Raw genomic sequence first — 27,917 nt, forward strand, 5'->3', positions numbered from 1 at the left:
AGACATGTTACATTAGAGAGAAACCAAGGTACTGAAAAATGTATGACAACTGCCTCAGAGTAAAATCTGGCTTGCTCTGATTTTACAACTCCTCGTCTACTACCTTTCACAAATTCTTGCCTCTTTCTCTCTCAGCTTCCTCCATGTTGATTTCTTTTTTATTCTCAGAGGGTTAAATTGCAGTTTCATTTTCAAATTAATGAAGACACCCAAGCTCCAAGAAGGAACTGTTTATTCCGCCGGTTAAGAGACAGGTTGGGAGCTGCTGAGATGGCTCACTGATTAAGAGCACTGACTGTTCTTCTGGAGGTCATGAGTTCAAATCTCAGCAACCATCAGGGAGCGAGCGGGACCAGAGCAAAAGAAAAAAGAAAAAAAAAAAAGAAAAAAAAAAAGACAAAAAAAAAAAGACAGGCTGGTCAGAATGTATTCAGGTTCAGGATGGATTAGATTCACTCAGAAGGTTACTTTGTTATAATTTCCGCCCACCTCATCACTCATTTACCCTGGGCCCAGAGCAGCCAGCACCAACATGCTTCTCTTCCTCCCACTAGTCTTTTTCCTCTCCACTTTAAAGATGGACTTTTCCATCTTGCCCCTCCCACCACCTCAGATTCAGCAGTGCTCCCCTACTATCTAAACTGGAGGCTGTACCAGCAAACAGCTGGGTGCAAGGATCCGTTATAAGGGCCTTCCACTCATTAAACAAGAGTGGACTCTGCCTGCATTTTACTGCTGAGAAGTTGAAGCACACGAATTAAACTTACCTGGGACTGATACAACTAGCAGCTTAAATTCCACCCTCAACTTTCAGTCGGCTGCCCTTTTCCTGACCCAGAAGTCTTCCTCTCTATTGCTCCCCCAAGATTCTTGTCTTTCTCCAACCTGCTAGAACTGAAATGAAAGCCTGCTCTTCGTACGACTTAAGACCTAGCTTTATTCTTCTTACCAAGTACAACTTAGCCTGGGCTGGCCTGTCTAGATGTGTTCTCACCGCACTACACCATCTTTTAACTTTTTAGTTTATGGATTCACCCATCCGCCCGTTTTTGTTTTGCTTTTTTTTTTTTTTTTTTCTTTTAAATGCTTTTAACTGCTCGATTCTCCAACTACCCCCCTTCTCATAAATTCTTGGAAAACCGACCCGTGAGATCAATCACGCTTGTTAAAATAACTGGAAAAGCAACTGTGGTTTAAATACTAGTAAGTGTTACAGATGAGAACTGTGAAACCTTTCCCCGGGCTTCTTTCAGCACGGGAAGAATTCTCATCCAGTTTCATTACACTTGGCTGGTGTCACTTGTATCTTCACCAAGCATCCTTAGTCACCGTGAGGCTCCCTCATCACTACCGGTCTCGGCTGGAGCGCATTAGAGAAAGCAGGACAGTTCGCTAGCCCTCGGCCTACACCAACTTGGTGACCTCTCAAGGTCTCGTCCCGGCGGCTCGCAGCTCAGGTTCCGGCACGGGCCGCCCGGACCCCGCGTCTGTGACCTGCAGGCGAAGCGGACGCCGCGGCCTGGGCACTCGGGGGGAAGGGCAGGGACCGAGGCGCCAGAGAGACGCGGTTTGGGGAGCCGAGCGGACATTACTTTGGGCAGAGCCCCCTCCGTGCAAAGCGACCAGGAACCCAGGTCTTGTCCGCCGCGCCACCCGCCCGGGCCTCCTTCCCGCTCCTCTCAGGAAACAGCCTGCAGTTCCCGCAGCCGCAGCGCGGGCCGCGCGCCGGGAGCGAGCGCAGGCGAGGGGGGCGGCGCGGGCGGGCGCATCGGGGCTGGCGCCGCGCCCCCCGCGCGCTCGGCCCTGCCGGGCCTCCGGGCGAAACGTCCCCTGCCCTCCTTCAGACCCGGCCCGGGGTGCAGGCGCGGCCCCGGAGGCCCCCTCCCGCCGGGCTCGGGCGGAGCCGGACGGCCTGGCGGGAGCAGGCGCCGCGGGCCGCGAGCTCCTCATTCGAACCTCCCTCGCAGACAGTCTCCGCCCCACAATGCACCGGGGCGGGCAGCCTTTGAAAAAGCGGCGCGGCTCGTTCAAGATGGCGGAGCTCGACCAGTTGCCTGACGAGAGTAAGTAGCTTCTCAGGGCAGCCCTCCTTCCCGTCGGTTGCCTGTCCCGAGGTCGCACCGGCCGAGTCCGGTGGCCGGGCAGGTGGGCTGGCTGCCAGCCCACCGCGGTCCCCAGTCTTCCTACTCAGGCGCTGCCGCCGCGTCGCCGCCTTTGTTATGGTGTCTGTGTGTCTGTTTCTGGGGTTGTGCGAGCGCCGGCGCCGGAAACTGAAAGCCCGGGAGTCCAGCCTGTCCTGACGGAGTCGGCAGCTGCTCTCCCGGAGCCACTGCTGTCGCCGGCCGAGGTGGGCGAAGAGCGGCCCCCAGTCGCGGGCGCCGTCCTCCTGGCCCGCCCGGTTATGTAACTCGCCTGTCGGGGGCCGGGAGGGCTAGGGCTGGGCACCTGGGCACAGCCCCTCTTCATGCCCCGGCCTCCGATCCGCTCCGGTGACAGCTCCTGCCTCTGCGGGCACTTGTAATCGCTCCCCCGATCCCTCGCGTCCATCCTGGAAGTGTTTTCTTCCGTGTCACACAGGCTTGGCCCCTTCCCCTGGGACTACAGGTGGCCCCGGACCTTTTCGGAGACGATCCAGCCGGGAGACAGTGCTGAGGTAGCCCCATTGCCAGACTTGCTCCTGAGTGGATGTGTCTTGAGAATGTGGGGTGGGCTTTACTCCTGGATGTGAGCACCGCAGCCTGACATCCACTCCTGTGTGCCTCGCCTCACTTAACCTCACAGCCTCTAACCGGTCCTCAGACAGCGAAAACACCTATTCTGCGACCTAAGGACAAGGGAACAATTTTGTAATTTTCATATTGCACAGATTATTAAGAGACATTTTAATTACAAAATGGCCTTGAATCAACACGTACTCTGTGGTATGTATGTGTAGCCCTTGGACAGGGTATGCAACAAAAGGTACGCAGGTGTGGTGGTGCACATACAGTCTCAGCGGCTTGGTAGGAAGAGGCAGGTGGATCTCCGAGTTCGAGGCCAGCAGAGTCTACACACCAAGCTCCAGGACAGCCAAGGCTACACAGAGAAATCCTGTCTTGGAAAACAAACAAACCTCAAAACTGAGCAATTGTATTTAGAACAATTGTATCATTTTTATAACATAGAAGTGTTTTGTTTTTTAACCATTTGGGGTGCCCCAATAGGAAGGCAGGACAGAGAAACCCAGTTCAAAAGGCAAAGAAAAAGCTCAAACTCTGTAAGTCGTATCTGTGGGCAACACAAATATGCCTTTAAAAGAGAGATACTCCTACTAATTCTGTTTTCTTTGAGATCATTTATTCCTTAATATACTGTTAAGTCAAAAGTTCAGGTTGCTGTGCTGATGAAGACTTGTATTCAAAGTGTTTGTGTTTTAATTTTGGTTTATACTAGTGCTAAGTCTCAAAAGAACTCTCTCTCGGTGGTGGATGGAGATGTCCACTCTTCTAGTGTGCAGTGAGTAACTGGCAGTCATCTGTAACTAGAATGGCTCAGGCACTGGCTTTTTATTTTTATTTAATCTTGACTTATATTTAGATAGCTAGCGATTACTGTATTGATGGGGCATTATCTATAGACTATCCATGAGCTCATTGTTTGGAGAATATGGTTCATTGTTATTTAAGATGCTTGCAAATAAAGACAATCCTAATAAGCAGAGTGTCACCTGCCATCTGAAGAGATTTTTTTTTCTAAGCTGGGCACAGTGATGTGTGCTGAAACAAAAGGATAACTCTGAGTTCGAGGCCAGCCTGGGCTGTACTGTAAGATTTTTCCGTGATGAGTATGCTGTGTGACTTCTCAGGGCTGTCTCTCCTGCAGTCACACAGTTGTTGGTCAGCAGCCCACCAGAGCTGAGTCACTTAGGTCTTTTCCTCATGCCTGGGGTGATGGTTAATTTTGATAGCTTGGTTGCATTGAGAAATACCTAGGAGATCAGTAAAGCACACCTAGGTGTGTCTGTGAGCATACCTTTAGGAAAAATATTTTCTTACTGCTGTTCTTTGTACAAACTTGGGGTTTACATTGAGGTTCAGATATCAGCTACACTGTTAAAACTATATATAATCTAATTGTTTATATTACCATGCATTGTCTCTGGTACTTTGGTTGGGGAGGGGTGTGTGTGTCTTTAGCTGAACTACAGCTTTGTCAAAAGCAGGAATTGCATATTTGGTTTGTTAGCAATGACACAAATAGACTTTAAAGACTTGACTAAAATGGAACTGAATTTGGAATATTATTATTAATTAAAATAGAGCATGATCTTGGAAAAGAAAAAGAAAATAATTTCAGTTTAATATGAAAAAACACTAAGATTTGTCTTTTCCTACAGTTTAGTTATGGGAGCTATATGGTATATTAGCTAATAGCTTTTGTAACAAACATCCATTATAAAAGCATCATTTCCTGCGTACTTACTAGGTGTTTAAAAAAGAATTATATACACACATATAGCCCCTTTTGCTTTCTGTTCATTTGATCTTTATTTCAGTTGATGTAAGTACATGGTTTTACATGAGAGCACAATCTGCTCTAAGCTCTTGATCTTGAACTCTTGTTATTTTACATCTCTTAGATGTTGCAGACGGATCAAACTTAAGAGATTTCAGAATTTATCTCAGAATTCCACCCTAGCACACAGGTGCTTCTAGGAGGCCCTGGTCTTAGTGAACGGTTACATTGTGTATCCCTGTGACAGAGGAGAAACCTAGTTATCTTTGTTTTCCTCCCACTTCGCTTATTTAAGCATTTACTAAGTCCTGGAGCTTACCTCTGGATGTGTCTCAATTCTTAAATTTTACAATCACCTAGCCTAATGTTGTCACCATTACAGTAACCCACTGCCTCCCAGAGTGGGCCAGAGGGGTCCTTTCAGAGCAGAAATGTCGTCCTCCTGTTACCTTATATTGTAATTTTTGAGGCAGAGTCTCCATGTATGTCTCTGGCTAGCCAGACTCTCAGTCTGTAGACCATGCTGATCTCGAACTTGCAGTAATTCTCCTGCTTCTGCTTCTTGATTGCTAGGATTGCAGGTGTGTGCCATCATTCCTAGCCATCCCTCGGTTTAAAACCTTTTAGTAGCTAGCTCTAAGACCCATGTTTCCTGTCTGCTCCCACTTCCCCATTTATTTTGTACCTCTCTTCTCATTCTCTCTGAGTTAATTGGACTGTTTTTCTTTCTTGTGCTACAGGCATATGCTGTTTTCTAGGCTGCTCCCCACTTCCAGTTAACTTCTTATTCTTTAGAATATCATGTTGAGATTTTTTAAAATATATTTTTGCTATATGTGTGTGTGTGTGTGTATGTATGTGTATATATATATGTATGTCTGCATGTGGGTCTGTGCATGTCTGTAGGGTACAAATAGAGGCCAGAGGCATTGGATGCCTCTGGAGATGGAGTTACAGGCATTTGTGGGCTACCCAGCATGGGTGCTATGAACTAAACTCCAGTCCTCTGAAAAAGCAAAAGGTGCTCTTAACTGCTGAGCCAACACCTCTCCAGCCCCCAGTTTAAGATTTTGTGGTTATTTTTTTGTCCTCTAACAAAGTGTGTCTTCTTGAAGTGTTCCATACATCCATCGTGCAACTTCTCAGGGCTGTCTCTCCTGCAGTCACACAGTTGTTGGTCAGCAGCCCACCAGAGCTGAGCCACTCAGGTCTTTTCCTCATGCCTAGGGTGATGGTTAATTTTGATAGCTTGGTTGCATGGAGAAATACTTAAGAGATCAGTAAAGCACACCTGGTGTGTCCTTACACACACCTTTAGGAACATTTAGCTCACGAGGTTCTTACCTAATAAATGGATTCATCCCTGTGGATTCACATGCTAGCATTATTGGAGGCGGTGAAAGGTAGGAGGTGGGGCCTTGTTGGAGAAAGTAGGTCAGTGGGGTTGGCCCTTGGTAGTTTTGTGTTTCCCTACCATCTTCTGTATTCCCTTTTCTCCTCTTCCTGGCCGTCATCAGCTCTCTGCTTTCTATACCCTCCAGACCATGATGAGGTGAATGAACCCTCTGAAACCTTGAGCAAAATAAATCTTCCCAATGTGAAGTAGTTTAGTCACATAGTCCTGTCGCAGTAATTCAGACGGAACTAGGAACACGCCTGCACTCCCACCTCTAAGCACAGCCCAGCTTTCATCTCTACACCGGCTCCCCAAGCACAGTGGCTGATTCCCTGTGTAGTATTCGATTTGAACTAACTTCTCGGGTTTTTTTTTTTTTTTCTCTTTCTTTCCTTTTCTTTTCTTGTTTTTCTTTTTTTCTTTTCTTTTCTTTTTTTCCTTTCTTTCTTTCTTTCTTTCTTTCTTTCTTTCTTTTTTTTTGGCTATGTTTCTTCTGCCTGGTCTCCATGTTGTGACCCCCATCCCTTCCCCCACTTTTATGATGGGGGTGGGAGGTTGTTCTTCCTGATTTTATGGTTAGTTCTTTTCAGACGTTGTTTCCTTGGAAGCTTCTCTGCCTCCTGTTTATGTCCTGTGTAGTAACTGTCATGAGGTATAATTACTGTCTCGTGTAGTTATTTGTTGTATGTCTCTTTCCACTAGGATACAAACTCTCTGAGATGGAGGCTTTTGGTGGTGACCTCAGCTTTAACACTGCTTATGGAAAGCAGTCAGTAAATAACTGGTTGAATGTTGAATAAATGGAACTGGTTAGAGCAGGATTGTAACTTAACCACGTTCACCTGCCTGTAAATTCCTATGTTTGAACAGATGAGTAATTTGGTCAGTTAATGTAATGTGAGCCCATCTGAAAATTAGCCACGTGTTGTACACTCTGTTGTGAACATTTGTGCTTTATCTGTTTACACTCCTTTTACACATGAAGAAGCAGCAGCACAGGGAGTCAGGGTGCTGTGTGGGAAATAACATAGTAAGGAAGTAACAGCGCCAAGATCTAAGCCGTAGCCAGCCTCAGTGTTCTAGGCCCTATGCTGTCTTTTTAAGGAGTTATATGTATGGTATGTGCGTGTGAGTGTAGTAGGTGCTTGAAGAGGCCAGAGGCTTCAAATGCCCCTGGAGCTGGAGCTATAGATGGTCTGTGCTGCCCAACACAGGTGAGGGAATCGAACCTGGTTCCTCAACAGGAGCAGTGCACATTTTTAGCTGCAGAGTCATCCCTCCTGTTATCACTGTACTGCCTCAAAAAAAGGTACAAGGAGTTAAAGGTAGTAAACCAGAATCGTCAAGGTATGGGCCACACCTTTGTGGAATAGGTGGGTGCCCTTGTAACTTACACCACTTTCTCAGATCCTGTTCAAATGACCCATTCAGAGAAGCTGATTCATGAGTGCCTTACATACCTTATGTAAAAACAGTCCTTCCTCTCACACTCCACTGTCAGTCACTTTTCCATAGCTCATCAGCACGGGCTTGCACTTTTCCTTGCCCTCCTAACTAGAACAGAAGCTCCAGGAGAACATGGACTTTGGCGCATTTCTGTGAGGTCTCTATTGCCTAAGTAAGAACTACCATGCAGACAGCACTTAGTATATACCCATGTTTTCCTGGAATGAACTGTGTTTTCCTTGTATCATGGCTATATTTTCTGTCTGCCTTACTGTTTCTTGGTTGTTTTTTTTTGTTTTTTTGTTTTTTTGGTTTTTTTTTTTTTGTTTTTTTTGAGACAGGGTTTCTCTGTGTAGTCCTGGCTGTCCTGGAGCTCACTCTGAAGACTAGGCTGGCCTCGAACTTCTTGGTTGTATTTTATTTGAAGTCTTCTAGTAGAATTTTTATCTGTGTTACTAGTGGTTGAACATAATAGGCAGGTACTCCCTGGCCCTATGGCTTCCCTCCCCCCTATTCTTTTACCCATGAGTTTATGGCCTTTAAACATTAAACTTCAAAAATTCTTTCCCCTATAGAATCTCTTATTTCCACCATTCATAGATCTACCCTTCACTGTCAGCAACCCTGTAGCTCTGTATCTCAGTGGGTTATCTGCCGTGGATCCCTGGAGAGCTTTGTCTGGTGACTCCCTCGACGTTTATGCTAGTCCTCCTTGGGTGTTCGGGAATCTACTTTCCTGTTTGCTGTGAGTTTTGGGTTTTTTGTTTGTTTGTTTGGGTTTTTTGTTTGTTTGCTTGTTTGTTTTTGAGTTGTCTCTGTGTAGCCCTGGCTGTCCTGGAACTCACTCTGTAGACCAGGCTGGCCTCAAAATCAAAGATCTGCCTGTCTCTGCTTCCCAAGTGGTGAGATTAAAGGTGTGCAACACCACTGCCCGGCTTCCTGAATAGATCCTTAAGCATTGCACATATCTGCATTCAGGACTTTTAAGGGACTTTTCAGCTCTGACAGCCTCTGAATCATGTTTATTTTCTGTTTATTCTGTTACACCTTCTGATTTTTGTTCCAATAACATGAGTTTTCTTTCTCTGTTCCTCCAGTGCTAGAGTACTTTTGAATGAGGATGCACAATAACTTCTATCTGTACTCATTCTTCTTTTTCTACATTTTTCTCTCTTAGAATAATTTCTAACTGCTGTCACAACTTCCACAGGCCTGTCTTGAACACCGGGCTACTTATTCCTTTCCTTTCCCAGACAGGGCCAGGCTGTAGTGGGACTCAGCATGGAGCTCAGGCTGAACCTATGACAGTCAGCCCTCTGTCTCTCTTGTACTATAGATGTGAGCCACTGCGGATGCTTCCTCTGTATCCAACCGCCTTGTCAGACCCACCGTTGCTCAGACTAAATGGAGCACTGCTATACCCAAGCCAACCTTGATTATGAAATATTTATTGATTTGGGTTAGTTGGCTTGTTGTGGGTTTTTTTTTGTTTTGTTTTTTGTTTTTGTTTTTGTTTTTTTTGAGACAAGGTCTCAATATTTGGCATTGGCTGACCTAGAACCTAGTTTGTAGACCAGGGTGGCCTGGAACTCACAGAGACCCGTCTTTAAAGGTGCGTACCCCCACACCTGGCTGATTTGTTTTATTTTTACTTTCAGGCTCTTCAGCAAAAGCCCTTGTCAGTTTAAAAGGTAAGAATTATGCCTTTCTAGATATGCATCACAATTTGAATATATTTTCCTTTCTGTTATTCTTTTCGTAACTTAACTGTATCTTGTAAGTATTGACTTTTCACTGATAATTTTAAATTTGTATGCTTTTACAGGAAAAATGCATCTTTATTTGTTAGTAATTAAGAAAAATTCCCTAAAATTTTAATTTTCTAAAATTATTAATGAAAGAATATCTTCCTTTGTTTTTGTTTTTTGAGATGGCTTGCAACTCACTGTGTAGACCAGGCAGGTCTAGAACTCAGAGAGATCCACCTGCTTCTGTCTCCTACTGAGAGTCATTGTAGCCTCATTTAAAGACTACCTTAACCAAGCTGGGGGCGGAGCTCGGCTGTAGAGTGCTTGCTTGAGCTCTCAGCACAGTACCATTGCTGTAAAAACAGTCAGGAAGCCTATGCTGAGCTTACATCAGTGTTGGTTTTTTGGGTTTTTGTTTTGTTTTGTTTTTTTACAGAATTTTCTTTTAAGAACATTACATTGATGAAAGGGCAGTAACAACTGGATTGTAAAAAAAAAAAAATAAAAGTAATTTAAAAAAAGAATATTGGGATTGGGGATTTAGCTCAGTGGTAGAGTGCTTGCCTAGCAAGTGCAAGGCCCTGGGTTCAATCCTCAGTTCTGAAAGAAAAAAAAAAGACAAAATAAAAAAAAAAAAGAATATTGCATGTTTTCTGAACTCTGAGAGACATTTTTCTAAAAGAGGAGGAGGTAGTGGTAGCAACATTGATCTTAAGGAACTATTTCTGCCTTAGCCTCCATCTAACTTAGAGTGTTGTGGTTTGGTTTTTGAGAGAACATCTCACTATGTAGTGCTGACTGGCCTGAAGCTCAGTATATAGACCAAACCAGCCTCAAACTTTGGTAATCTTTCCTCTGCCTCCCAAGTACTAAGATTACAAGAATGCAACACAATATTAGGCTTCTTGATTATTTTGGCTTTTGAGACAGGACTCATGGAGCCTAGATTGGCCTCAAGATAGATCCCTGTGTAGCCAAGATTTGCCTTGAACTGCTAATCTTCCTGTCCCAGGTTTTCTAGTGTTAGGATCCCAGAACACCACCACACCTACTCCAACTAACATTTCTTAGAGAAGAAAATTAGAGAATGCTGGTATGCAACTATAGAAAAATAAGAACTATCCTATATATATTAATCTTCAGTTTTATTGCATCTACATTTAAACATATGCCTGTATTTAAACATGATTCTTTACAAAACTTAAACTTATTCTTCTTTATTCCATATGTCTAATCATTTAATTGATAGGACTTTTTTTGGTTTTTGAAAAACTCCAAAGACATTTCTTTGAATTAAGAAAAACAGCCGAGGGGGGGGGGGCGGCGGCGCTCAGGAAGGGCTGGTCCAAAGGTAGTGAGTTCTCTCAATTGATTGTTCACAGCCAGTTACAGAGTGAACTCCTGTTCTACACTTCCCCCTTCTCACTATGGCACTTTAAAAAAAAAAAAAAAAAAAAAAAGAAAGAAAACCAGCCAAGCGTAGTGCCTCATGCCTGTAATCAGAGCTGTTGCGGAGGGAGGCTAAGGCCAGGAAGACTGCTGTGAGTTTGAGGTAGGTCTGGGCTATAGGGATGTCCCACAACACCACCCCATACATTTTCCTCTGCTGTGTTTCACATATTGAAGCAAAACTCATTTAGAAATGAGCTCCTTTAGGTAGCTAGGTGTATAGCACATGCTGTAGTCCATCACTTGGGAAACATAGGTGCAAAAGGGTGGCTACAGGTTCAAGGACAGCCTCAGCTCCATAGCCTCAGCCACAGTGGATCCCAGGCCATCCAGGGGAACAATGAGATCATGTCTCAGAAAGCAAAAACAAAAGAATGGCCTCTAAATTCAGAATTAGAGGGTTTTATTTTTTATTTTCCATTGTCCTACTTTCAGTTAGAATTAAAAAAAAAAAATGAGATCATTCTTAACAGAATGGAAGAATTATTAAAAACCTACATCCAAAACAAAAACTGGTATGTTTTGTATAGAAATGCAGTACTTTTAAGATGCATTGCTTTGTCACTTTATTAAAAGAATAGGTGAAGTTTTTGGTTTTTTAATGTTTTAATGTTTAATGTTTAATTGTGGAAGGCTAGAGAGATGGCTCAGTGGTCAAGAGTGCTCTTCCAGAGGACCCTGGTTCAGTTCCCAGTACCCAGTGGTGCAACCATCTGTAACTCCCTTGCAAAGGATCTAACCACCTTTCCTGGCTCTGCAGGTGCCAGGCATTCATGTGGTGCTCAGACATACAGGCAGCAACACGTCCATGTACATAAATAAATTAATGAGATTAAATAAAAATGTATTGTGTGAGTGTGGATGGGTGCTCCAGAGTGCTTAATGGAGGTCGGGGGCAGCTTTCAGGAATCACTGGTCTCCTTCCACTGTGGCTACTAGGGATTGAACTCGACTCAGCTCATCAGTTTCTCTGCAAGCGCTTTTCTCCTAAGCCATCTCTGGCCTGAGATATGGTTGGTTTGTAGTAAACTGAAATTACTACAGTCACATTGTAACTTTTTCACATTAACATATATTTCATGTGTTTACTGCTACTAAACGGTTCGTGTTCATGATATAAAATTTGTGAGCTAATCTTAAATTTTATCAGTATTAATTATTCATTGCAGAGGGAAGTTTATCTAACACATGGAATGAAAAGTACAGTTCTTTACAGAAAACTCCTGTTTGGAAAGGCAGGAATGCGGGCCCTGCTGTAGAAATGGTAAGGAGAGCTCCTTTGTGCTAGAGAATCCTCACTGAACTGTACACTTGTGGTGGATAAGTTCACATACAAAAAAACTACCAACTGTAGGTATTCATTTTAATGTGTCATTGAGCAGTATTGATCTTACTTAGGTATTTACTTGTCACCATTAAGCATCACACACAGACATCTTAGCATTATTATTTTTACAGACAATCTCACTGTGTAGACCTGACAGGCCTGGAACTCACTATGTAAACCAGATTGCCTCTGACTCACAGGAATATACCTACCTCTACCTCTGGCTCCTGAGTGCTGGGATAGTACCATATACTTTTGATATTTACAGGTTTTTAGTTCTAAAGATAGTTATCAATTATCTCTTATATATCATGGATTTTTTTTTTTATGTACAGTAACGAATTTGGTAAACTTTTGACATCAGATGTAGTATAGTACTAAAGTCATTTAGGCATACTTTTCTCAAGTGATTTAATATTCTTGTCTAGTCCAACCCTCTGCAGCAGACATCATGTAATAGACACTTAATGTTGACCAACAGAATTTAAACTGGAATTTCCAGAACATATTTTCCTACCTTCACCATGCAAGGCTGCCAGTGATGTGGGCTATAGAGATGTGGGTTCCAGTTTTCGGTTAATTATCATTGCAGAAATATCTATTTAAACACTTTGTTAATTTCAAGATGTTTACATTTGGCTTTGTGTGCTTTCATACTGCTGATAATCTAGCTGGTTTTTTTTTTTCAGATTTGCATTTTGGAACAAAAATGAGAAATATTTATTAAATAAAAAAATTTTATTATAGCCTTTCAGAAATTCAAAAAGAAGTCGACTCTTTTCTGATGAAGATGACAGACAAATAAATACAAAGTCACCTAAAAGAAACCAGAGAGTTGCAATGGTCCCACAGGTGTGTGTGTATTACAGTTTTATTTCATGTGAAGGATATGAATGATTGTGTAATGTGCTGAAGTTCATATTTATTCTGTTACATTTTGAACAGCATTCTTTAAGTCAGTATTGCTGCTCAGCAATTATCTTTACTAACTTAGAAAATTCAATGTTTTGTTGGTTGACATTAAACTAGGTAGGAAGCCACTCAAGATTCTTTAAGCATGAAGGGAGTGGACATTAAATAAAATAGGCTTGGTGATGTGTGTTGAGCTTTGAATTTTTTGTGGAAATAAGTGATGGAACATGTTTGACTTTATCAGTATAATAAAGACTATCCAGAGGAGAAAACAATGCAGGGTGAAATAGCATTTCCTTTTTTGTATTTTTAATTTATTGTTTTCTGGGGAGAGGTTCTGTGGATCACTATGGTGTCACATATGCTAGCAAGTACTCTACCAGTGAGTTGTTTTATTTTTGTTGAATTTATCCTTATTTATTTTTATTTTTTTTCAAGACAGGGTTTCTTTGTGTATTCCTGGCTGCCATGGAACTAGCTCTGTAGACCAGGCTGGCCGTGAACTCACATGCCTCTGCCTCCCAAGTGCTGGGATAAAAGGCTTGCCCACCACAACCTGGCTCATCCAGATAACCTGAGTTCTGTACTTGGAATGGTAGAAGAGAAGTGACACCTGCAGGTTGTCCTCTAGACACACACACACACACACACACACACACACAGAGAGAGAGAAAGTAAAAAAATGTAACTTAAAAATTTAAAGTCACAGGGTGCGTGTAATAAAGGAATGAAACTTAGATAAGAAAATATGGGGGCTGGAGAGATGGCTCAGCAGTTAAGAGCACTGACTGCCCTTCCAGAGGTCCTGAGCTCAATTCCCAGCAACCACATGGTGGCTCACAACCATCTGTACTGGGATCTGATGCCCTCTTCTGTGTCTGAAGACAGTGACAGTATATCCACATATATAAAATAAAATAAAGAAAATATGATCTTTAACAATTATGTAGGTTTTCAGACCAACTTTGTAACTTCTGATATAACTTCTTATCCTTTCATTATTTTCCCTAAAGCATTATATAAGATTTTTCAATACAGTGAATTAAAGTTGAGGTGATTTATTTATCAAGCAAAAGCATGATCTGCAGTATACCCTATTAAAAATCTCTTGAGTATCGAGACCAGAAATCTCTCTGTAGTTTGGTTGGCTCAGAACTTAGCATTTAGTTCAGGCTGGCCTCAGACTCAGTCTTCTTTGCTTCAGATCCCAAGGTTAGGATTATAGGTGTGCACCACCACGACCAACTTCTTCATGATGATTATAATGATAAAATATCATGTTCCATAGAATGAACAGAGTACATCTTGAACTCCTAAAGCATCAAGGACAAATGTATACAAGTTCCTGAGAAGCACAGTAAACGTGGTTTCATTGAAAGTAAAATGCAGTGTATTGATTTGGTAGGTGTTGGACACAACGTCAAATGGATTTTAAAAGCTAGGTAAATATCAGCTGTTAGGCTTTGACAAAGCTGTGTTGCTATTATAGTTTGAATGAGTTGCAACTATAACAAGTTTGGTCTTTATGACTGGAGCTGTTCTGATCCAGTTCTAACCATGCCTGCTTTTCCAGCACATCTTCTAGGACTGAGTTACAGTCTCTTGTATTTCTGGGCAATTATACCAAAGAACACGGGACAAATAAAAGACAGCATTCTCAAATATGTAAAAAAAAATTTTATGCCCATTTCTCTTCCTTAGTCCTAATAACTCTAGTTTTTTGTTTTGTTTTAACTATTTTTATTTTATTATTTTATGTGCATGAGTATTTTGCCTGCATGTATGTCTGCATCCACTAGAACTGGAGTTACAGACATGTGTGAACTGCCATGTGGGTACTGGGAATCGAACTTGGGTCCTTAAGAAGAGCAGCAAGTGCTCTCAACTGCTAAGCCATCTCTCTAGCCCCATAACAGCCCTAATTTATCAGTGTCATTTATGTGATGTAGCTTATTCCTTTCCCTGTGTAGTCATAGCCTCTAAATCTTCATTTTATCTGTCTGGTTTTTATTATTGTTGTTTGGGCAGGTTTTGCCTTTTGTTTTTTTTTGGTGCTAACTGAACCCAGGATATTGTATATCCTAGGCCGGTACTCTATCACCAAGCCCAGCTCATCTGTTTACTTAAAGAACACAATGCACAGCTAACAAATTATTACCGATCTAATGTTTATTGACTGTTTACTAAGTATCAGGTGCTGTCCTAGGGATTTCATGTGTATTACTTTGATTTAATTTTCAATAGTCTTCATGAAATAGATTACTATTACTCCCCATTTTGCAGATGAAGGAACAGATATGGAGAAGTTAAATTATCTTGCTCAAGGTCACAGAGCTATTAAGTGAAGGCTGATACTTAAATGGTAGGCAACCTGTCTCTAGTGTTTTGCTTTCTTTAAAAAAAAATTGTTATTTTAAATAAGCAGTTTTATTGATACATCATCCACATACTAGACAATTTACCTAATTAAAGTATACATTTTAAAGGGCTAAAGGCAACGCTTAGTTTTAGGGCTCTTGCATAGTCTGCCTAAGGCCCAGGGTTGGACCCGCAGCATTGTAAGAGCATAAAACACTGTATACTTTAGTGATGTGTAATATGTGCACAGTTGTATGTTCATCATTACAATTTAGAACATTTTTGTTTTGAATATTTCTCCTGATTTTGGAATAAACTCTTAGAATGAACGATAACTAATGCCACAAAAGTATTTACATTTAAAATTTGGAACATTCTATTTAATCTGTAAGATTTATAATAATTTATTGCCACTAACAGTCTGAATATATTACAATCAGAGAGATCTTTATATACTTTCCATATATATATTATCAGATATATATTTTAGATACATATACAGAGAACCATTAAAAACATTTAAAAATATGTGTAACTAACTCTATAGAAAGTGACAGCAGTAGTTGGGCATGATGGCTCACACTTTTAATCCTAGCACTCGGGAGGCAGAGGCAGTCAGATGCTGAGTTCAAGGCCACTTTGGTCTATAGTGAAAGTTCCAGGACAGCCATGACTACACAGAAACCCTGGCCAAAAAAAAAAAAAAAAAAAAAAAAAAAAACAGAAAGAAATAGCAGTTTTTATGATTAGAATATTTTTAGGCCAGTGGGATGGCTCAGCTGATAAATGCCTGCCACATAAGCCTGGTGTCTGAGTACAGTTCCCTGGCTCTCACACTGGAAGGAGAGAACTGACTACTGAAAACTCTCCCCTGACCTCCAAAACATGTTATGGCACACATGCACACACTGAAATACACATCATACACATGTGCACAGTACAAATAAATAGCCTTTAAAATATCTCTTGTTTTACATTAAAAAAAATTTAATTTTCTAAGGTTAGTGTGGTGCTATATACCTGTAATTCTAACACTTGGGAGACTGGAGTAGGATGATTGCCACAGGTTCAAAGCTGCTCAGGGCTAGAGAGGTTATTTTTCTCCCTCTCTTGAAAACAAAATAGTTAACCTTCTAAATACAGTGTTTTATCTTATATTCTAGAACATAAATGAAGAAAACAAGTGAAATCCAAACCAAGCACTGGCATTGTAGTTAGTGATTCTGACAAGTATATCCTGGGTACCTAACATGATCTCATGGGGAAAGCCGAGTAGGGAGCATTTGGAAATTCTCTGCTGTCTTTGCAGCTAGTCTGTAGATACACATGTTTTCTAAAATAAAGAGGTAGAATAGTACAGTGGCACATGTGTTTCATTTCAGCACTTGGGGAAGAAAGGCAAGTAGATTTCTATAGTTAGCTATAGTAATATATTGAGACCCTGTCTCCTTCCCTCCCTGCCCCCCAGAGTTTATAATTAAAAAAAAAAAAGGTGAAAAATATACTTTGACCTTAATTCACTATTCTCCTTTTCTCACCAAGTTAGGGAAACCCTGTGATTAGTTTGATTATCCTTTTAAATATATTTTTAAAACTTTACATGTTGGAGTCAGTGAGATGGCTGAGCAGGTAAGGCACCTGCTACCAAGCCTGACTCGCTGAGGTCAGTCCTTAGGACTGACTGAACCAAATCCCTTAAGCTGACTTCTGAGCTCTAGACATTTCCTTTCCCACACATCATAAGCAAATAAGTTAACTTTAAAATTAAAAGTTAAGAAAATTAACACATTTATACATTGCATGCCTGCTGCCCAACGACTTGGGAAGATATAGGCAGAAGGATTACAATGAGATCAAGGCCAGCCTGATCTATACATAAGTTCTAGGCCGCCCAGGATGACGTAGCAAGACTCTGTCTCAGAAACAGTTCAAAACAGAACTTTAACTATGTGTTTATAGAAATAGATGATTTATTATTGTGACTTTCTTTTCCTTTTTATAAGTCTGTGTGTTTGTGGTATTTTTATGGGGAAAAAAAACTTGCCAGGTGTAGTGGTGCACACCTTTAATCCCAGGAGTTGGGAGGCAGAGGTAGGCAGACCTCTGGAGTTAGAGGGCAGTCTACTACATAGTGAATACCAGGACAGCTAGAATTATCTACCTACCTACCTACCTACTATCTATCTGGGGTGTGTGTGTGTGCATGTATGCACAAGCGTGTGCATGCCTGCCATACTGCTTGTGTGGTGATCAGAGAACAGCTTGAGTGAGTTGGTTCTTTTCTTCCACCATGAGGATCCTAGGGATTGAACTCCGGCTGTGAGGCTTGGCGGGAGGTCCCTTTACCCAGTGCACCATTTTTACTCTATAGGTTCTTCTTTCTTCCACCCTCTCCAACAACAGTTCACAGCCCACCAGCAACCCATCCTGCCCCTCAGGGCCTAACATTTATACAACCTCTGAAAAGTCCCCAGAGTTCCAAATGTCACACAGTTACAGAAACTATCTGCAGCTGGCAAAATCATGTCCCCATCAGAGCACAAGGCAAATTATAGTCAGCTGCCATGGACAACCTGAAGTCGCCCTGTATCCCACGCCTGTGATTAAAATGAAAACATATAATTCTGAGTTTTTTAAAAGAAACCAAAATTCCAAAATTGTCACTAGAAGCCATCTTTCTGGCTCTTTTCTAATAACAGTTAGACTTAAAATTGAAGACTCAAATTGGGGGTGGGAGGACGGTGAAGAAATGGCTCAGTAAAGTGCTTATTGTACAAGCATGAGGATCTGAGTTCAGATATCCCCACACCTATATGAAAGCCAGCCTAGGCATGGCAGTGTGTACATGGACAGGCAATCAGCCAGTCTGGGGTCTGGGCTCAGTGAGAGACCCTGCCTCTAAAAGTGGAGAGCACTAGAGGAAGATGCTGACACCCACCTCTGGCTCCCATGCATGGAGCATGTGTGCCCCAGCACACATGCAGTGCCTTTGAATTCGTCCTGAGTGCTGCCTTAGCTCCGTCGTTTAGTTCCTAGTGTTTTTTCCCTACAAGTCATTTTGTTTGTCATCTCTTTCTATTCTGTTTTTTTTTTTTTTTCCCCCACAAGACGAGGGAGTTCTATTCTGTTAAGAATTGTGGGGTTTTGTTTTGTTCTTCTGGTAGACAGGGTATCGCTGTAATATCCTCACTATGTTGTACAGTCTGACCTTGACTCCTGCACCCTCAGAATGATCAGTGGAAGCAATCATGACTTTCTTGCTTTGCTTTATTATAATCATGAATTACATCAAGAGCGTCCCAATCGGGTCACTCTGGCATTTCCACCGTGAATTCCACTGTGTTGTATTGACTTCAATGTTCTTTCGGTGCTTGGGCTCGCTTTCTTCTCCCCACCCCCTCTACTGGTTGTGTAGAGCATGTTGGCATTGTTAGATCAGTCTTGCTGTCTCTGGCTAGGTGCTGGAATTGCAGGCAGATACTACAATGTCTAGTAGTACTGTATAATAAAGTGTTCTCTGTCTATACTTTGACAACTTCATTATTTTATGTTGACTGCATATGGATCTACTGCTTGCATGTGCATATATGTTCTCTTGATCTTTTCAATAGTGTTTTGATGATTTTGTTGTTGTTTTGTTTGTTGGTAGGGATAAAACCCAGGCAAGCACTCCAACAGTGAACTGGACCCCAAGCATGTAAAGTTCTTACTATTTTTTTCTGACCCCTTACTATTTTTTTTTCTGAAGTCTAGAAGTCACGTGGGTCTGTTTTTCCTGTATATCTAAACTAAAATTATATTATAATTTAGACAGAGTGGAGGCAAGTATTTCCCTTTCTGTTTAGAGTATAAAACTTGAGGCCTTAGCTTTTTTAAGAAACTAAATTTAGCGTGTGTATTAGCACGTGTGTGTGCATGTATACAACTTGTGAGAGCTCTCTCTTTCCACCAGGTGATGACCCACGAACTTATGTCATCATTGAGCCACACTGCCAGACTGAGGTTTTAACTTTGTTAATCAGGAGGTTTGTTTGGTAACAGATTCCATGTTGAGTATTATTGAATCTTTTTGAGTACTTAAATAAGCCCTATCTCTTATAAATGCATTCAGTATTATAAGTGTTCATTTTTATCTAATGCTATAATTCAATTTTTTTTAATATAGAAATTTACAGCAACAATGTCGACACCAGATAAGAAAGCATCCCAGAAAATCGGCTTTCGACTGCGGAACCTCCTCAAGCTTCCCAAAGCACATAAATGGTGCATATACGAGTGGTTCTATTCAAATATAGACAAGTAGGTATCATTGCTCGTATCATCAGTATTGCTGTAACTGAAATTAATTTTTTCAAATGTTATAAGCTGTCACCTCTTCTTTAAATCTCTCTTTACTTTTTAAATTTCTGTCCTTCTCTCACAGATACATTCTGATCACAGTTTCCCTTCTCTCGTCTCCTCCCAGTCCCCATCCTTTCTCTATTTCCCTTCAGAAAAGAGCAGGCCTCCCGGGGATATCAGCCAACCACAGTATAAGCAGCTGTAATAAGCTAGGCACATACCCTTGTATCAAGGCTGGTTGAGGCAACCCCAGTAGGAAGAAAAGGGTCTTAAGAACAGGCAAAAGAGTTAGAGATACCCCCACTCCCACTATTAGGAGTCCAACAAAAATCTTAAGCTAACAACTCTAACCAATGCAGACAACGTAGCACAGACCCATGCAGTCTCCATAATTGTCTATAAGTCCCTCTGAGCCCTGCTTACTTGAGTCTGTGGGCAGCATTCTCCTAGTATCCTCTATCCCTCTGGCTCCTACATTCTTCCTCCCCCTCTTCCACACGGTTCTCCAAGCTCCAAGGGGACCCGATGGAGATCTCCAATTTGGACTATCTCTCCACCTAATGTTTAACTGTGGGTTTCCATATCTGCTCCCATTAGCTGCTGGAGGAAGTCTGATGACGATTGGGCCAGGCACCAATTTATGAGTATAGCAGCGTATCATTAGAAGTCATTTCACTGACTTTCTTCTACCCTAGGTGTCCTGGCTCATTTTTTAAAGATTTATTTTTATTTATTATGTGTATGCGTGCTTGTCTGCATGACTTTATGTATACCACATGTGTGTAGGTGCCCACAGAAGGCAGGATGTAGGATCCCCTAGAACTGGAGTAATAGGCAGTTGTGAGCTGCCATATGATTGGCAGCTGAGCCTAGGCCCTGTGTAAGACTAGTGCAAATGGTCTTTTTTATTACTTATTTATTCATTCATTCATTCATTTTTATTTATTTTTTTATTAGCTCTGGCTGGCTCTGTAGAGCAGGCTGGAGATCTGCCTGCCTCTGCCTCCCATCGTGGCTTCAACTGATCCTCTTGCCTCGTCTCCCAAGTAGCTGACCACACACAGGTATATGCCGCCATACCGAATGAGGAGTTCGTTTTTCTATTTCTTATTCCAGTTTAATTAATTTCTATTTCCGTTGTAGTTTTCTCTCTCCTTTTCCTGCCCCTGTAAGAAGTTATACATTTTGAAAAGTTTTAAATGAAAAAGCATAATTTCTGTATTATAACTAGCAACTGCTATAGAATGAAGATACTCTAAATCAAAGCACAATTACTCTCAGCAAATGAGATTTGTTTTATAACTATAGAGAAAGAGACAAATCATTTTTAGGAGAGTAATCTTTTCATTTACAGCTAGTATTAGGCACTTTAACTATACAGGAATTTTGAATAGCCCATAGAGATTGGCTGAAGAACATCTCTGATTCTAATCTATCTTCTGTGCCAGTTATCAGTGGTTGCTTAGTTGTTTATTTTTTTGTACTTCCTTTTTGTCCTCCATAAACAGTTGCTTGCTCAAAAGCTTGTGAAGTTCATGGACAGTCATGTTAAGTATCATTGTTAAAATTGGACTTTTCCTCAAATCATGAGTAAAAAAAATTTAATGGTTTTAAGAGAACTTTCTTTTTTTCTTTTTCTTTTGGTTTGTTTGTTTGGTTGGTTTTTGGTTTTTGGTTTTTTGGGTTTTTTTGAGACAGGGTTTCTCTGTATAGCCCTGGCTGTCCTGGAACTCACTCTGTAGACCAGGCTGGCCTCAAACTCAGAAATCTGCCCCTGCCTCTGCCTCCCAAGTGCTAGGATTAAAGGCGTGCGCCACCACCGCCCTGCAGATTATGAATTAGAGGGGAAAGTTTGACACATTGTGATTAGTAGGATGTGAAAAATCAGAATGTGTCTTTTGTTTTTGTTTTTTGAGACAGTGTTTCTTGTAATCCAGGTTGATCTCAAACTTGCTTTGTTACTGTTTGGCTACAAATAGGGATGTAGCCAAGGCTGACCTTGGACTTTTAGTCTTCCTGCCTCTTCTTCCCAAAGGTTGGAACTGAGTTAAAGGCAGGCAGCACTGTGCCCAGCTTTGGATGGTGTATTTTTTTACTTTAGGAAGGTAACACATTAAATATTAATACGATCATAAATCTATTCTGTTTTACAGGCCACTTTTTGAAGGAGACAATGACTTCTGTGTGTGCCTAAAGGAATCCTTTCCTAATTTGAAAACAAGAAAATTAACAAGAGTAGAATGGGGAAAAATCAGGAGACTAATGGGAAAACCTCGGAGGTAAAGTTTTTTGTTTTGTTTGAAGTTAGTAAGTAGTTGATGGCGTCATTACTATCGTGACTAGTGATAACTATTTTCACTGCGTATTCCTGGCTTGCCTGGAACTCACTATGCAGACTAGGCTGGCCTTGAACATACAGAGATCCACCAGTCTCTGCCTCACAAGTGCTAGGATTGAAGATACACTCCACCACATGCCCTTTACCTTGACTTTTTAAATCTTCAAAGGACTAGTGCCAAAATATAACTTCAGAGTAATTGATCTTATGTTAAATATATCATTTTAATGAACTGTAATGTAGGCGCATTGTATTCTTAGACTAAAACACACAATTTCATTTTTTTCAGATTACAGATATCTAACATTGTTTTAAGGATGTATTATTTTAATTTTTTAAATTTTATTTCTCTAGCCCCAGTGCTACTCTTTTTTAATTACCTATGTCTTTTATGCCTGTCTCCCTACCAACCAACTCATTCTGTCTTCTATCTATCTATCTATCTATCTATCTATCTATCTATCTATCTATCTATCTGGCACAGTTTCAGTTATCTCAGGATAGCCTCAGACTCAAACTGGTATGTGTAACAAAAGGTTAATCTTGAACTTCTCACCATCTAAGTGATGGGACTGCAGGTGTGAGATGCTGTGCCCAGTTTTATTAATGCAGTGCTGTAGATCAAACTCAGGAATTTGTGCCTGCTGGTCAGAAACTCTACTAACTGAGCTACACTCCCCAGTCTACCCCCTCAAATATTTTTAATTGTCCTAGAAAATATTTTAAAAGTGCTATAAAGTCTTGTGTCTGTTTTCACATTTATCTACTTTGTGTGTGTGTCAGGAAAATAAGGGAATTGGCTTCAGTTATCTCCTATCATGTAGAGCCTGGGGCTCAAATTCAGGTGCTCAGGCTTTATGGCAAGCTGCTTATTGTACTTGCTGAACTATCTCATCACACCCCCTTTAATATATGTTTTTATTCTTTAAGAAGTTTATACATATAGACAATAGCTTAAAGTGTTTTACAAAAAAAAAAAAAAAAAAAAAAAAAAAAGGTTTTTTTCCTTAAGGAAGTCAAGTTATAATACAGATTATTACTGCAATAAACTTTTAGAAATACCCTAACTTCAGAAGTCAACTGAGGGCTGGAGAGATGGTTTAGTGATGAAGAACACTTACAGAAGACCCAGATTTTGTTCCCAGGACACACATGGCAGCTTACAACAGTCTATAACTCTGGTTCCAGAGGATGCGATGCCTCCTCTTCTGGATTCTTTGGACACCACACATATATGGTATACACATTTAAAAACATCAGTGGGTGCAACCCGGGAGATGTCTCAGCAGGTAAAGACCTTGCTGCCAATCCTGTGTCCCAGGGACACAGACAGTGGGAGGAGTGAAGGGACCTCCACAAGCTGTGCTCTGATTCTCACTTGCACACCTGTGAAAATGCTGCATCTGTGCATGCACACGCACTCAAATAAATGGAAAAATTTTTAAGAGTCAATGGTGAAATTTTATTTAGTTACAATATAAAAAGGAAGGGGAAAAGTAAAGCTATCAGGAAGGAACTCAATAGTAAACATGTGATACATGTGAACAGATATGAAGAGCACATGATCTTGAAAAGGAAGATTGAGTATCTTAAATTAACGAGTTAATGCTAAATTCTGTATTCCCATAAAAGGTGTGGTAGCAGATCTCTCAGTTCAAGGCTAGCATAACTTATATAGTGAGTTCCAGGCCAGTAAGGATGACAGAGTGAAAACCCTGACTCCTACCCTCCAGTCCTCCTCTCCTCAAATTTCTATTTGCTAGGGAAGAAATCAAGTAGAGAAAGTCTGAAAAAACAAATGAAGAACATTTATCAGGTATCAGCTAACATATTAAAATAGTCATTAAGATTGATAGTACCAAGGGCTGAAGAGGTGACTCAGCAGTTAAGAGCATCAGCTGCTCTTCCACCCACGTGGTGGTTCACAGTCATCTGTAACTCCATTTCCAGGGACCCAGTGTCCCCTTCTGCCCTCTTGAGGACCAGGCATGCGTGTGGTACATGTATATATCAAAGTGACAGTACAAGAACAGGAACACAGAAGCCGGGCGGTGGTGGCGCACGCCTTTAATCCCAGCATTTGGGAGGCAGAGGCAGGCGGATTTCTGAGTTCGAGTTCGAGGCCAGCCTGGTCTACAGAGTGAGTTCCAGGACAGCCAGGGGCTACACAGAGAAACCCTGTCTTGAAAAACCAAAAAAAAACAAAAAACAAAAACAAAAACAAAAAACCAAAAAACCAAAAAAAAAAACCAAAAAAAAAAAAAAAAAAAAACAGGAACACAGATTATTAAGTAACCACAGTTAAAATGGTGTGGCAACAGTATATAGCTGGAAAGATAAATGGAGGAAAAAAGATAGTACTATCACCGATATCTAGGAATTTAGCAGATGCTTCCCAATTATATGGAGGAGGTAGAGGATTGATTTGTTATGGAAATTTGTACTTACAAACAACAATCTAGAGAAAAATTGAAAAAGAATCAGATTTTTTTTTAAAATTTAAGAATGAGACAGTAGGGCTGGAGAGATGACTCTGGTATTAAGAGTACTTGCTGTTTTCACAGAGGACCCAAGTTTGATTCCTAGCACCTGCATGGTAGCTCATACCCACCTGTAGCTCCAGTTCCAGGGGCATCGATGCCCTCCCTCTTCTGTCCTCTATAGGCATCAGGCATGTATGTAGCTTATATACATACATGTAGACAAAACACTCACACATGTTACATTTTTAAAAATGAAGCAGTAAAACTACTAGGGAGATAGTTTTAGATGCCAGTTTTAGGTAGTGTCTAATATATAATACCGAGCTGAAAAAAAAATTTTAATTCCAGTAAGTTCTAGAACTAGGAGGGACAAAAGGCAATCTCAATAAGTTTTCTTGTTTTTTTATTTTTTGTTTTGCGAGACAGGGTTTCTCTGTGTAGCCCTGGCTGTCCTGGAACTCACTCTGTAGACCAGGCTGGCCTCAAACTCAGAAATCCACCTGCCTCTGCCTCCCAAGTGCTGGGATTAAAGGCGCGCGCCACCACTGCCCGGCTATAAGTTTTCTTCATAAAAATGAGGTTTTTGTGGCCCTAATTAAAAAAAAAAAATTGTCAAAAACATCTGAAACTTATTGTAGACAGAGGGCAGAAAGGAGTGTATAAGATGAATTCACTTAGTGGTTCATGAGTCGTGGAGTTATAAAAGCAGGAGCACTGTGATGAACATTTGGTGAGATCAAGAATGTCGGGGAGTGTATGCACATTGTCCTGAGTGTGGTTTGGGTTTTAAGGCTTAGATACAATATACATATCAGAAAAGACAATATACATGTCTTTTTATTACGCTTATTTGATTATGGGTTTGGAGATCAGAAAACATCTTAGGGGCTGGATGTTCCTTCTACCATGTGTGCAGTAGGGATTAAACCCACGCTTGGCAGCTGGGCTCATCTTTTCTCCCTTCATGTATGTGCATGTGTGGAGGTGTGAAGAGGAGTCTTCCTCATCTGACCTTATTCTTGTTTTGTTACTGTTGTTTGAGATGGGGTCTCTCTGCTGTATAGTTTTGGCTGTTCTGGAACTCAGTTTAAACCAGACTGGCCCTGAGCTCACATAGATCACCTGCCTCAGCATGGCTAAGTTAAAGGCATGCACCACCATACTCAGCCTTACCTTACTCATTGAGAACTCCTGCAGTTTGCTGCAGGGATCTCGTCTCAGTCTTTCTAGACTACAATTAAAGGCAGGCTTCCATGGCCAGCTAGCATTTACATAGGTTCCGGGGTCCAAACTCCAGTCTTGCTTACACAGCAAGTACTTTAACTTCTGACCCTGCAGAATTTATCTGATTATACACTTGCAACATAATTTATTATATTTCTAGTACTTGTGTTTGTATTACAGGTGTGTACTATAACGTTAGCCTGGCCTAGCTTAGTTTATATGATATTTGTAATTTATTCTAGATGTTCTTCTGCATTTTTTGAGGAAGAGAGATCAGCCTTAAAACAGAAGCGGCAGAAAATCAGGCTGTTACAACAAAGGAAAGTTGCAGATGTTTCTCAGTTCAAAGATCTCCCCGATGAAATTCCTTTACCCCTGGTTATTGGAACCAAAGTTACAGGTAAGTAAAAACAAGCTTAGTCATGAGTCTCTTCAGTTGTAACCCAGATGATGTAGATTCCACACTGGGGAAGCATAACTGCCTCTGCAGCAGTGCACTAAGGGGAAGAAATATTAGTGGACCGGTGTGATGGTTTAGGGTAAGAGGACCTGCAGCTTTTGCAGAAGTTCTGGGGTCAGTTCCCAGCACTTGCACAGTGGCTCACAACCTGTTCCAGGGGGATCTGATACTTGTTTCTAATCTATGAGGGCACCAGGCATGCGTGTAGGCAAACACTCATACACATAAAAATAAGTACATTAAACAATATGTATTAATTCAGTAGTATCTACTACAGTATGAACTAAAGTAGTCAGACATAGTGGCAAAGGACTATTATCCTAGCTCCATGGGAAGCTCAGGTCAGCGTGGTTTATCTACATAGCAGGACCTTGCCTCAAAATAGAAAAGGGCTGGGAATGTACCTTACTGGAAATTTTGCCTTCAATGCCACTTTTTTTTTTTTTTAAGTGATTTTCATATGCTGTCCCTTCAGACCAGAATTAAATGATACTTCTATACAAGTGAAGGCAGGAGAATCAGAAGTTCAAGGTTATCCTTAGCTGTATTGTGGGTTTGAGAGTAACCTAAGATACATGAGACCTGTTTAAAGTTGAAATAAACTGCTTTTAATATGTTGCTTAAAAGTATGATATCCAGAGTTATTTTGCTAGTTTTTAGGGATTCATACTGTAAATGGTGGTCTTTTCTTTAGTCTGTTTGGTAGCTATATGATTTCTTTTATGTGTCAAATTAAGGATCATCATTTCAATTTTGTTTTTGTTTAAAAAACTATTAATTTTCTAAACCTAAAATATAAAGTACATAGTCATGTTAAAACTAGTAGACAGCGACACTGTATTTTTTAAGGTTTAAAGTGTATGCTTAGAATAGTCTTGTTTGACAAGTGTTTATGTGTCGTAAGTATAACGCCTGCTTCTCTTTTCAGCGCGATTACGTGGCATTCATGATGGTCTGTTTACTGGACAGATAGATGCTGTGGACACTCTTAATGCTACTTACAGAGTAACTTTCGATAGGACAGGGCTTGGGACTCACACCATTCCTGACTATGAAGTTCTTGTGAGTAATGTTTTATTAAACTTAATTAAAATGTTTTATAGTATATTTGTATTTTATGCTTTTAATTATTTTAGTATTTTCTTTATGTTGTCTTTTATGAGAGAAGGTTTCAATGTAAAGATCCTTAGGATTTCCCAGCCCTATAAACTAGATCCCCTGGAGAAGAACTCTACTTAAGTCTTATTTCCAAAAGCCAGGATTTCTTCCTTTGCTTTATCCACCCAGTGAATCAGCACCTTCATTTTTTAAAATTACTTTGGGGGGGGGGGGTGGCTCAAGATAGGGTTTCTTTGTGTAGCCTTGAAACTCACTCTGTAGACCCGGGTGGCCTCAAACTCACAGAGATCTGTCTGCCTCTACCTCCCAAGTGCTGCCATCAGATGTGTGCACCACCACCACCCAGCTGTAAATTACATTTTTAGTGTGTTTGTGTGTGTGTGTGTGTGTGTGTGTGCGCGCGCGCGCTCGCTCGTGTGTGCTTGCGTGCGTGCGTGCATACGTGAGTACACATTATACATGCTCATGCAGACCACAACACTTGTTTGAAGGTCAAAGTATAACCTTTGGGAGGGAGTCAGTTCTCTTCTACCATGTGACTCCTAGGAATCTAACTCAGGTCTTCAGGTGTGGGGCAGGTGCCTGTACCCACTGTACCTTCACTTTTTGCATGATAAAATTGCCACACTATTCATTAACTTACTCAAAGCTCTAAAGCTGGGTTTTTTATTTTGTTTGTGTTTTTGTTTGTTTATAAATCACATGGAGACTAGAATCTACATCTTTTGATATTCTAATACAGATTAACATGCTGAAGTACTTATCAGTCTTGATTTTGTAATGTGGAACTTATGTGTGCATCCATGAATATGCGTGTGCATG

General features: G+C 41.0%; 1 protein-coding gene across 1 annotated transcript in view; it reads left to right on the forward strand.

Annotated features, from left to right (window-relative positions):
• Positions 1–1,802: 1,802 nt before the first annotated feature.
• The window catches only part of Lin9 (lin-9 DREAM MuvB core complex component), a 46,505-nt gene continuing 20,390 nt past the window's right edge, over positions 1,803–27,917 (forward strand). Inside the window, exons 1-8 of the mRNA XM_034519799.2 lie at positions 1,803–2,063; positions 8,995–9,027; positions 11,703–11,797; positions 12,608–12,712; positions 19,296–19,429; positions 21,625–21,750; positions 25,759–25,916; positions 26,905–27,038. Coding sequence (XP_034375690.1) covers positions 1,985–2,063; positions 8,995–9,027; positions 11,703–11,797; positions 12,608–12,712; positions 19,296–19,429; positions 21,625–21,750; positions 25,759–25,916; positions 26,905–27,038 — 864 coding nt within the window. The 5' untranslated portion in view covers positions 1,803–1,984. The remainder of the gene's footprint in view (positions 2,064–8,994; positions 9,028–11,702; positions 11,798–12,607; positions 12,713–19,295; positions 19,430–21,624; positions 21,751–25,758; positions 25,917–26,904; positions 27,039–27,917) is intronic.

Source organism: Arvicanthis niloticus, chromosome 16 (genome assembly GCF_011762505.2).
Source record: "Arvicanthis niloticus isolate mArvNil1 chromosome 16, mArvNil1.pat.X, whole genome shotgun sequence".
NCBI classification, from domain to species: domain Eukaryota; kingdom Metazoa; phylum Chordata; class Mammalia; order Rodentia; family Muridae; genus Arvicanthis; species Arvicanthis niloticus.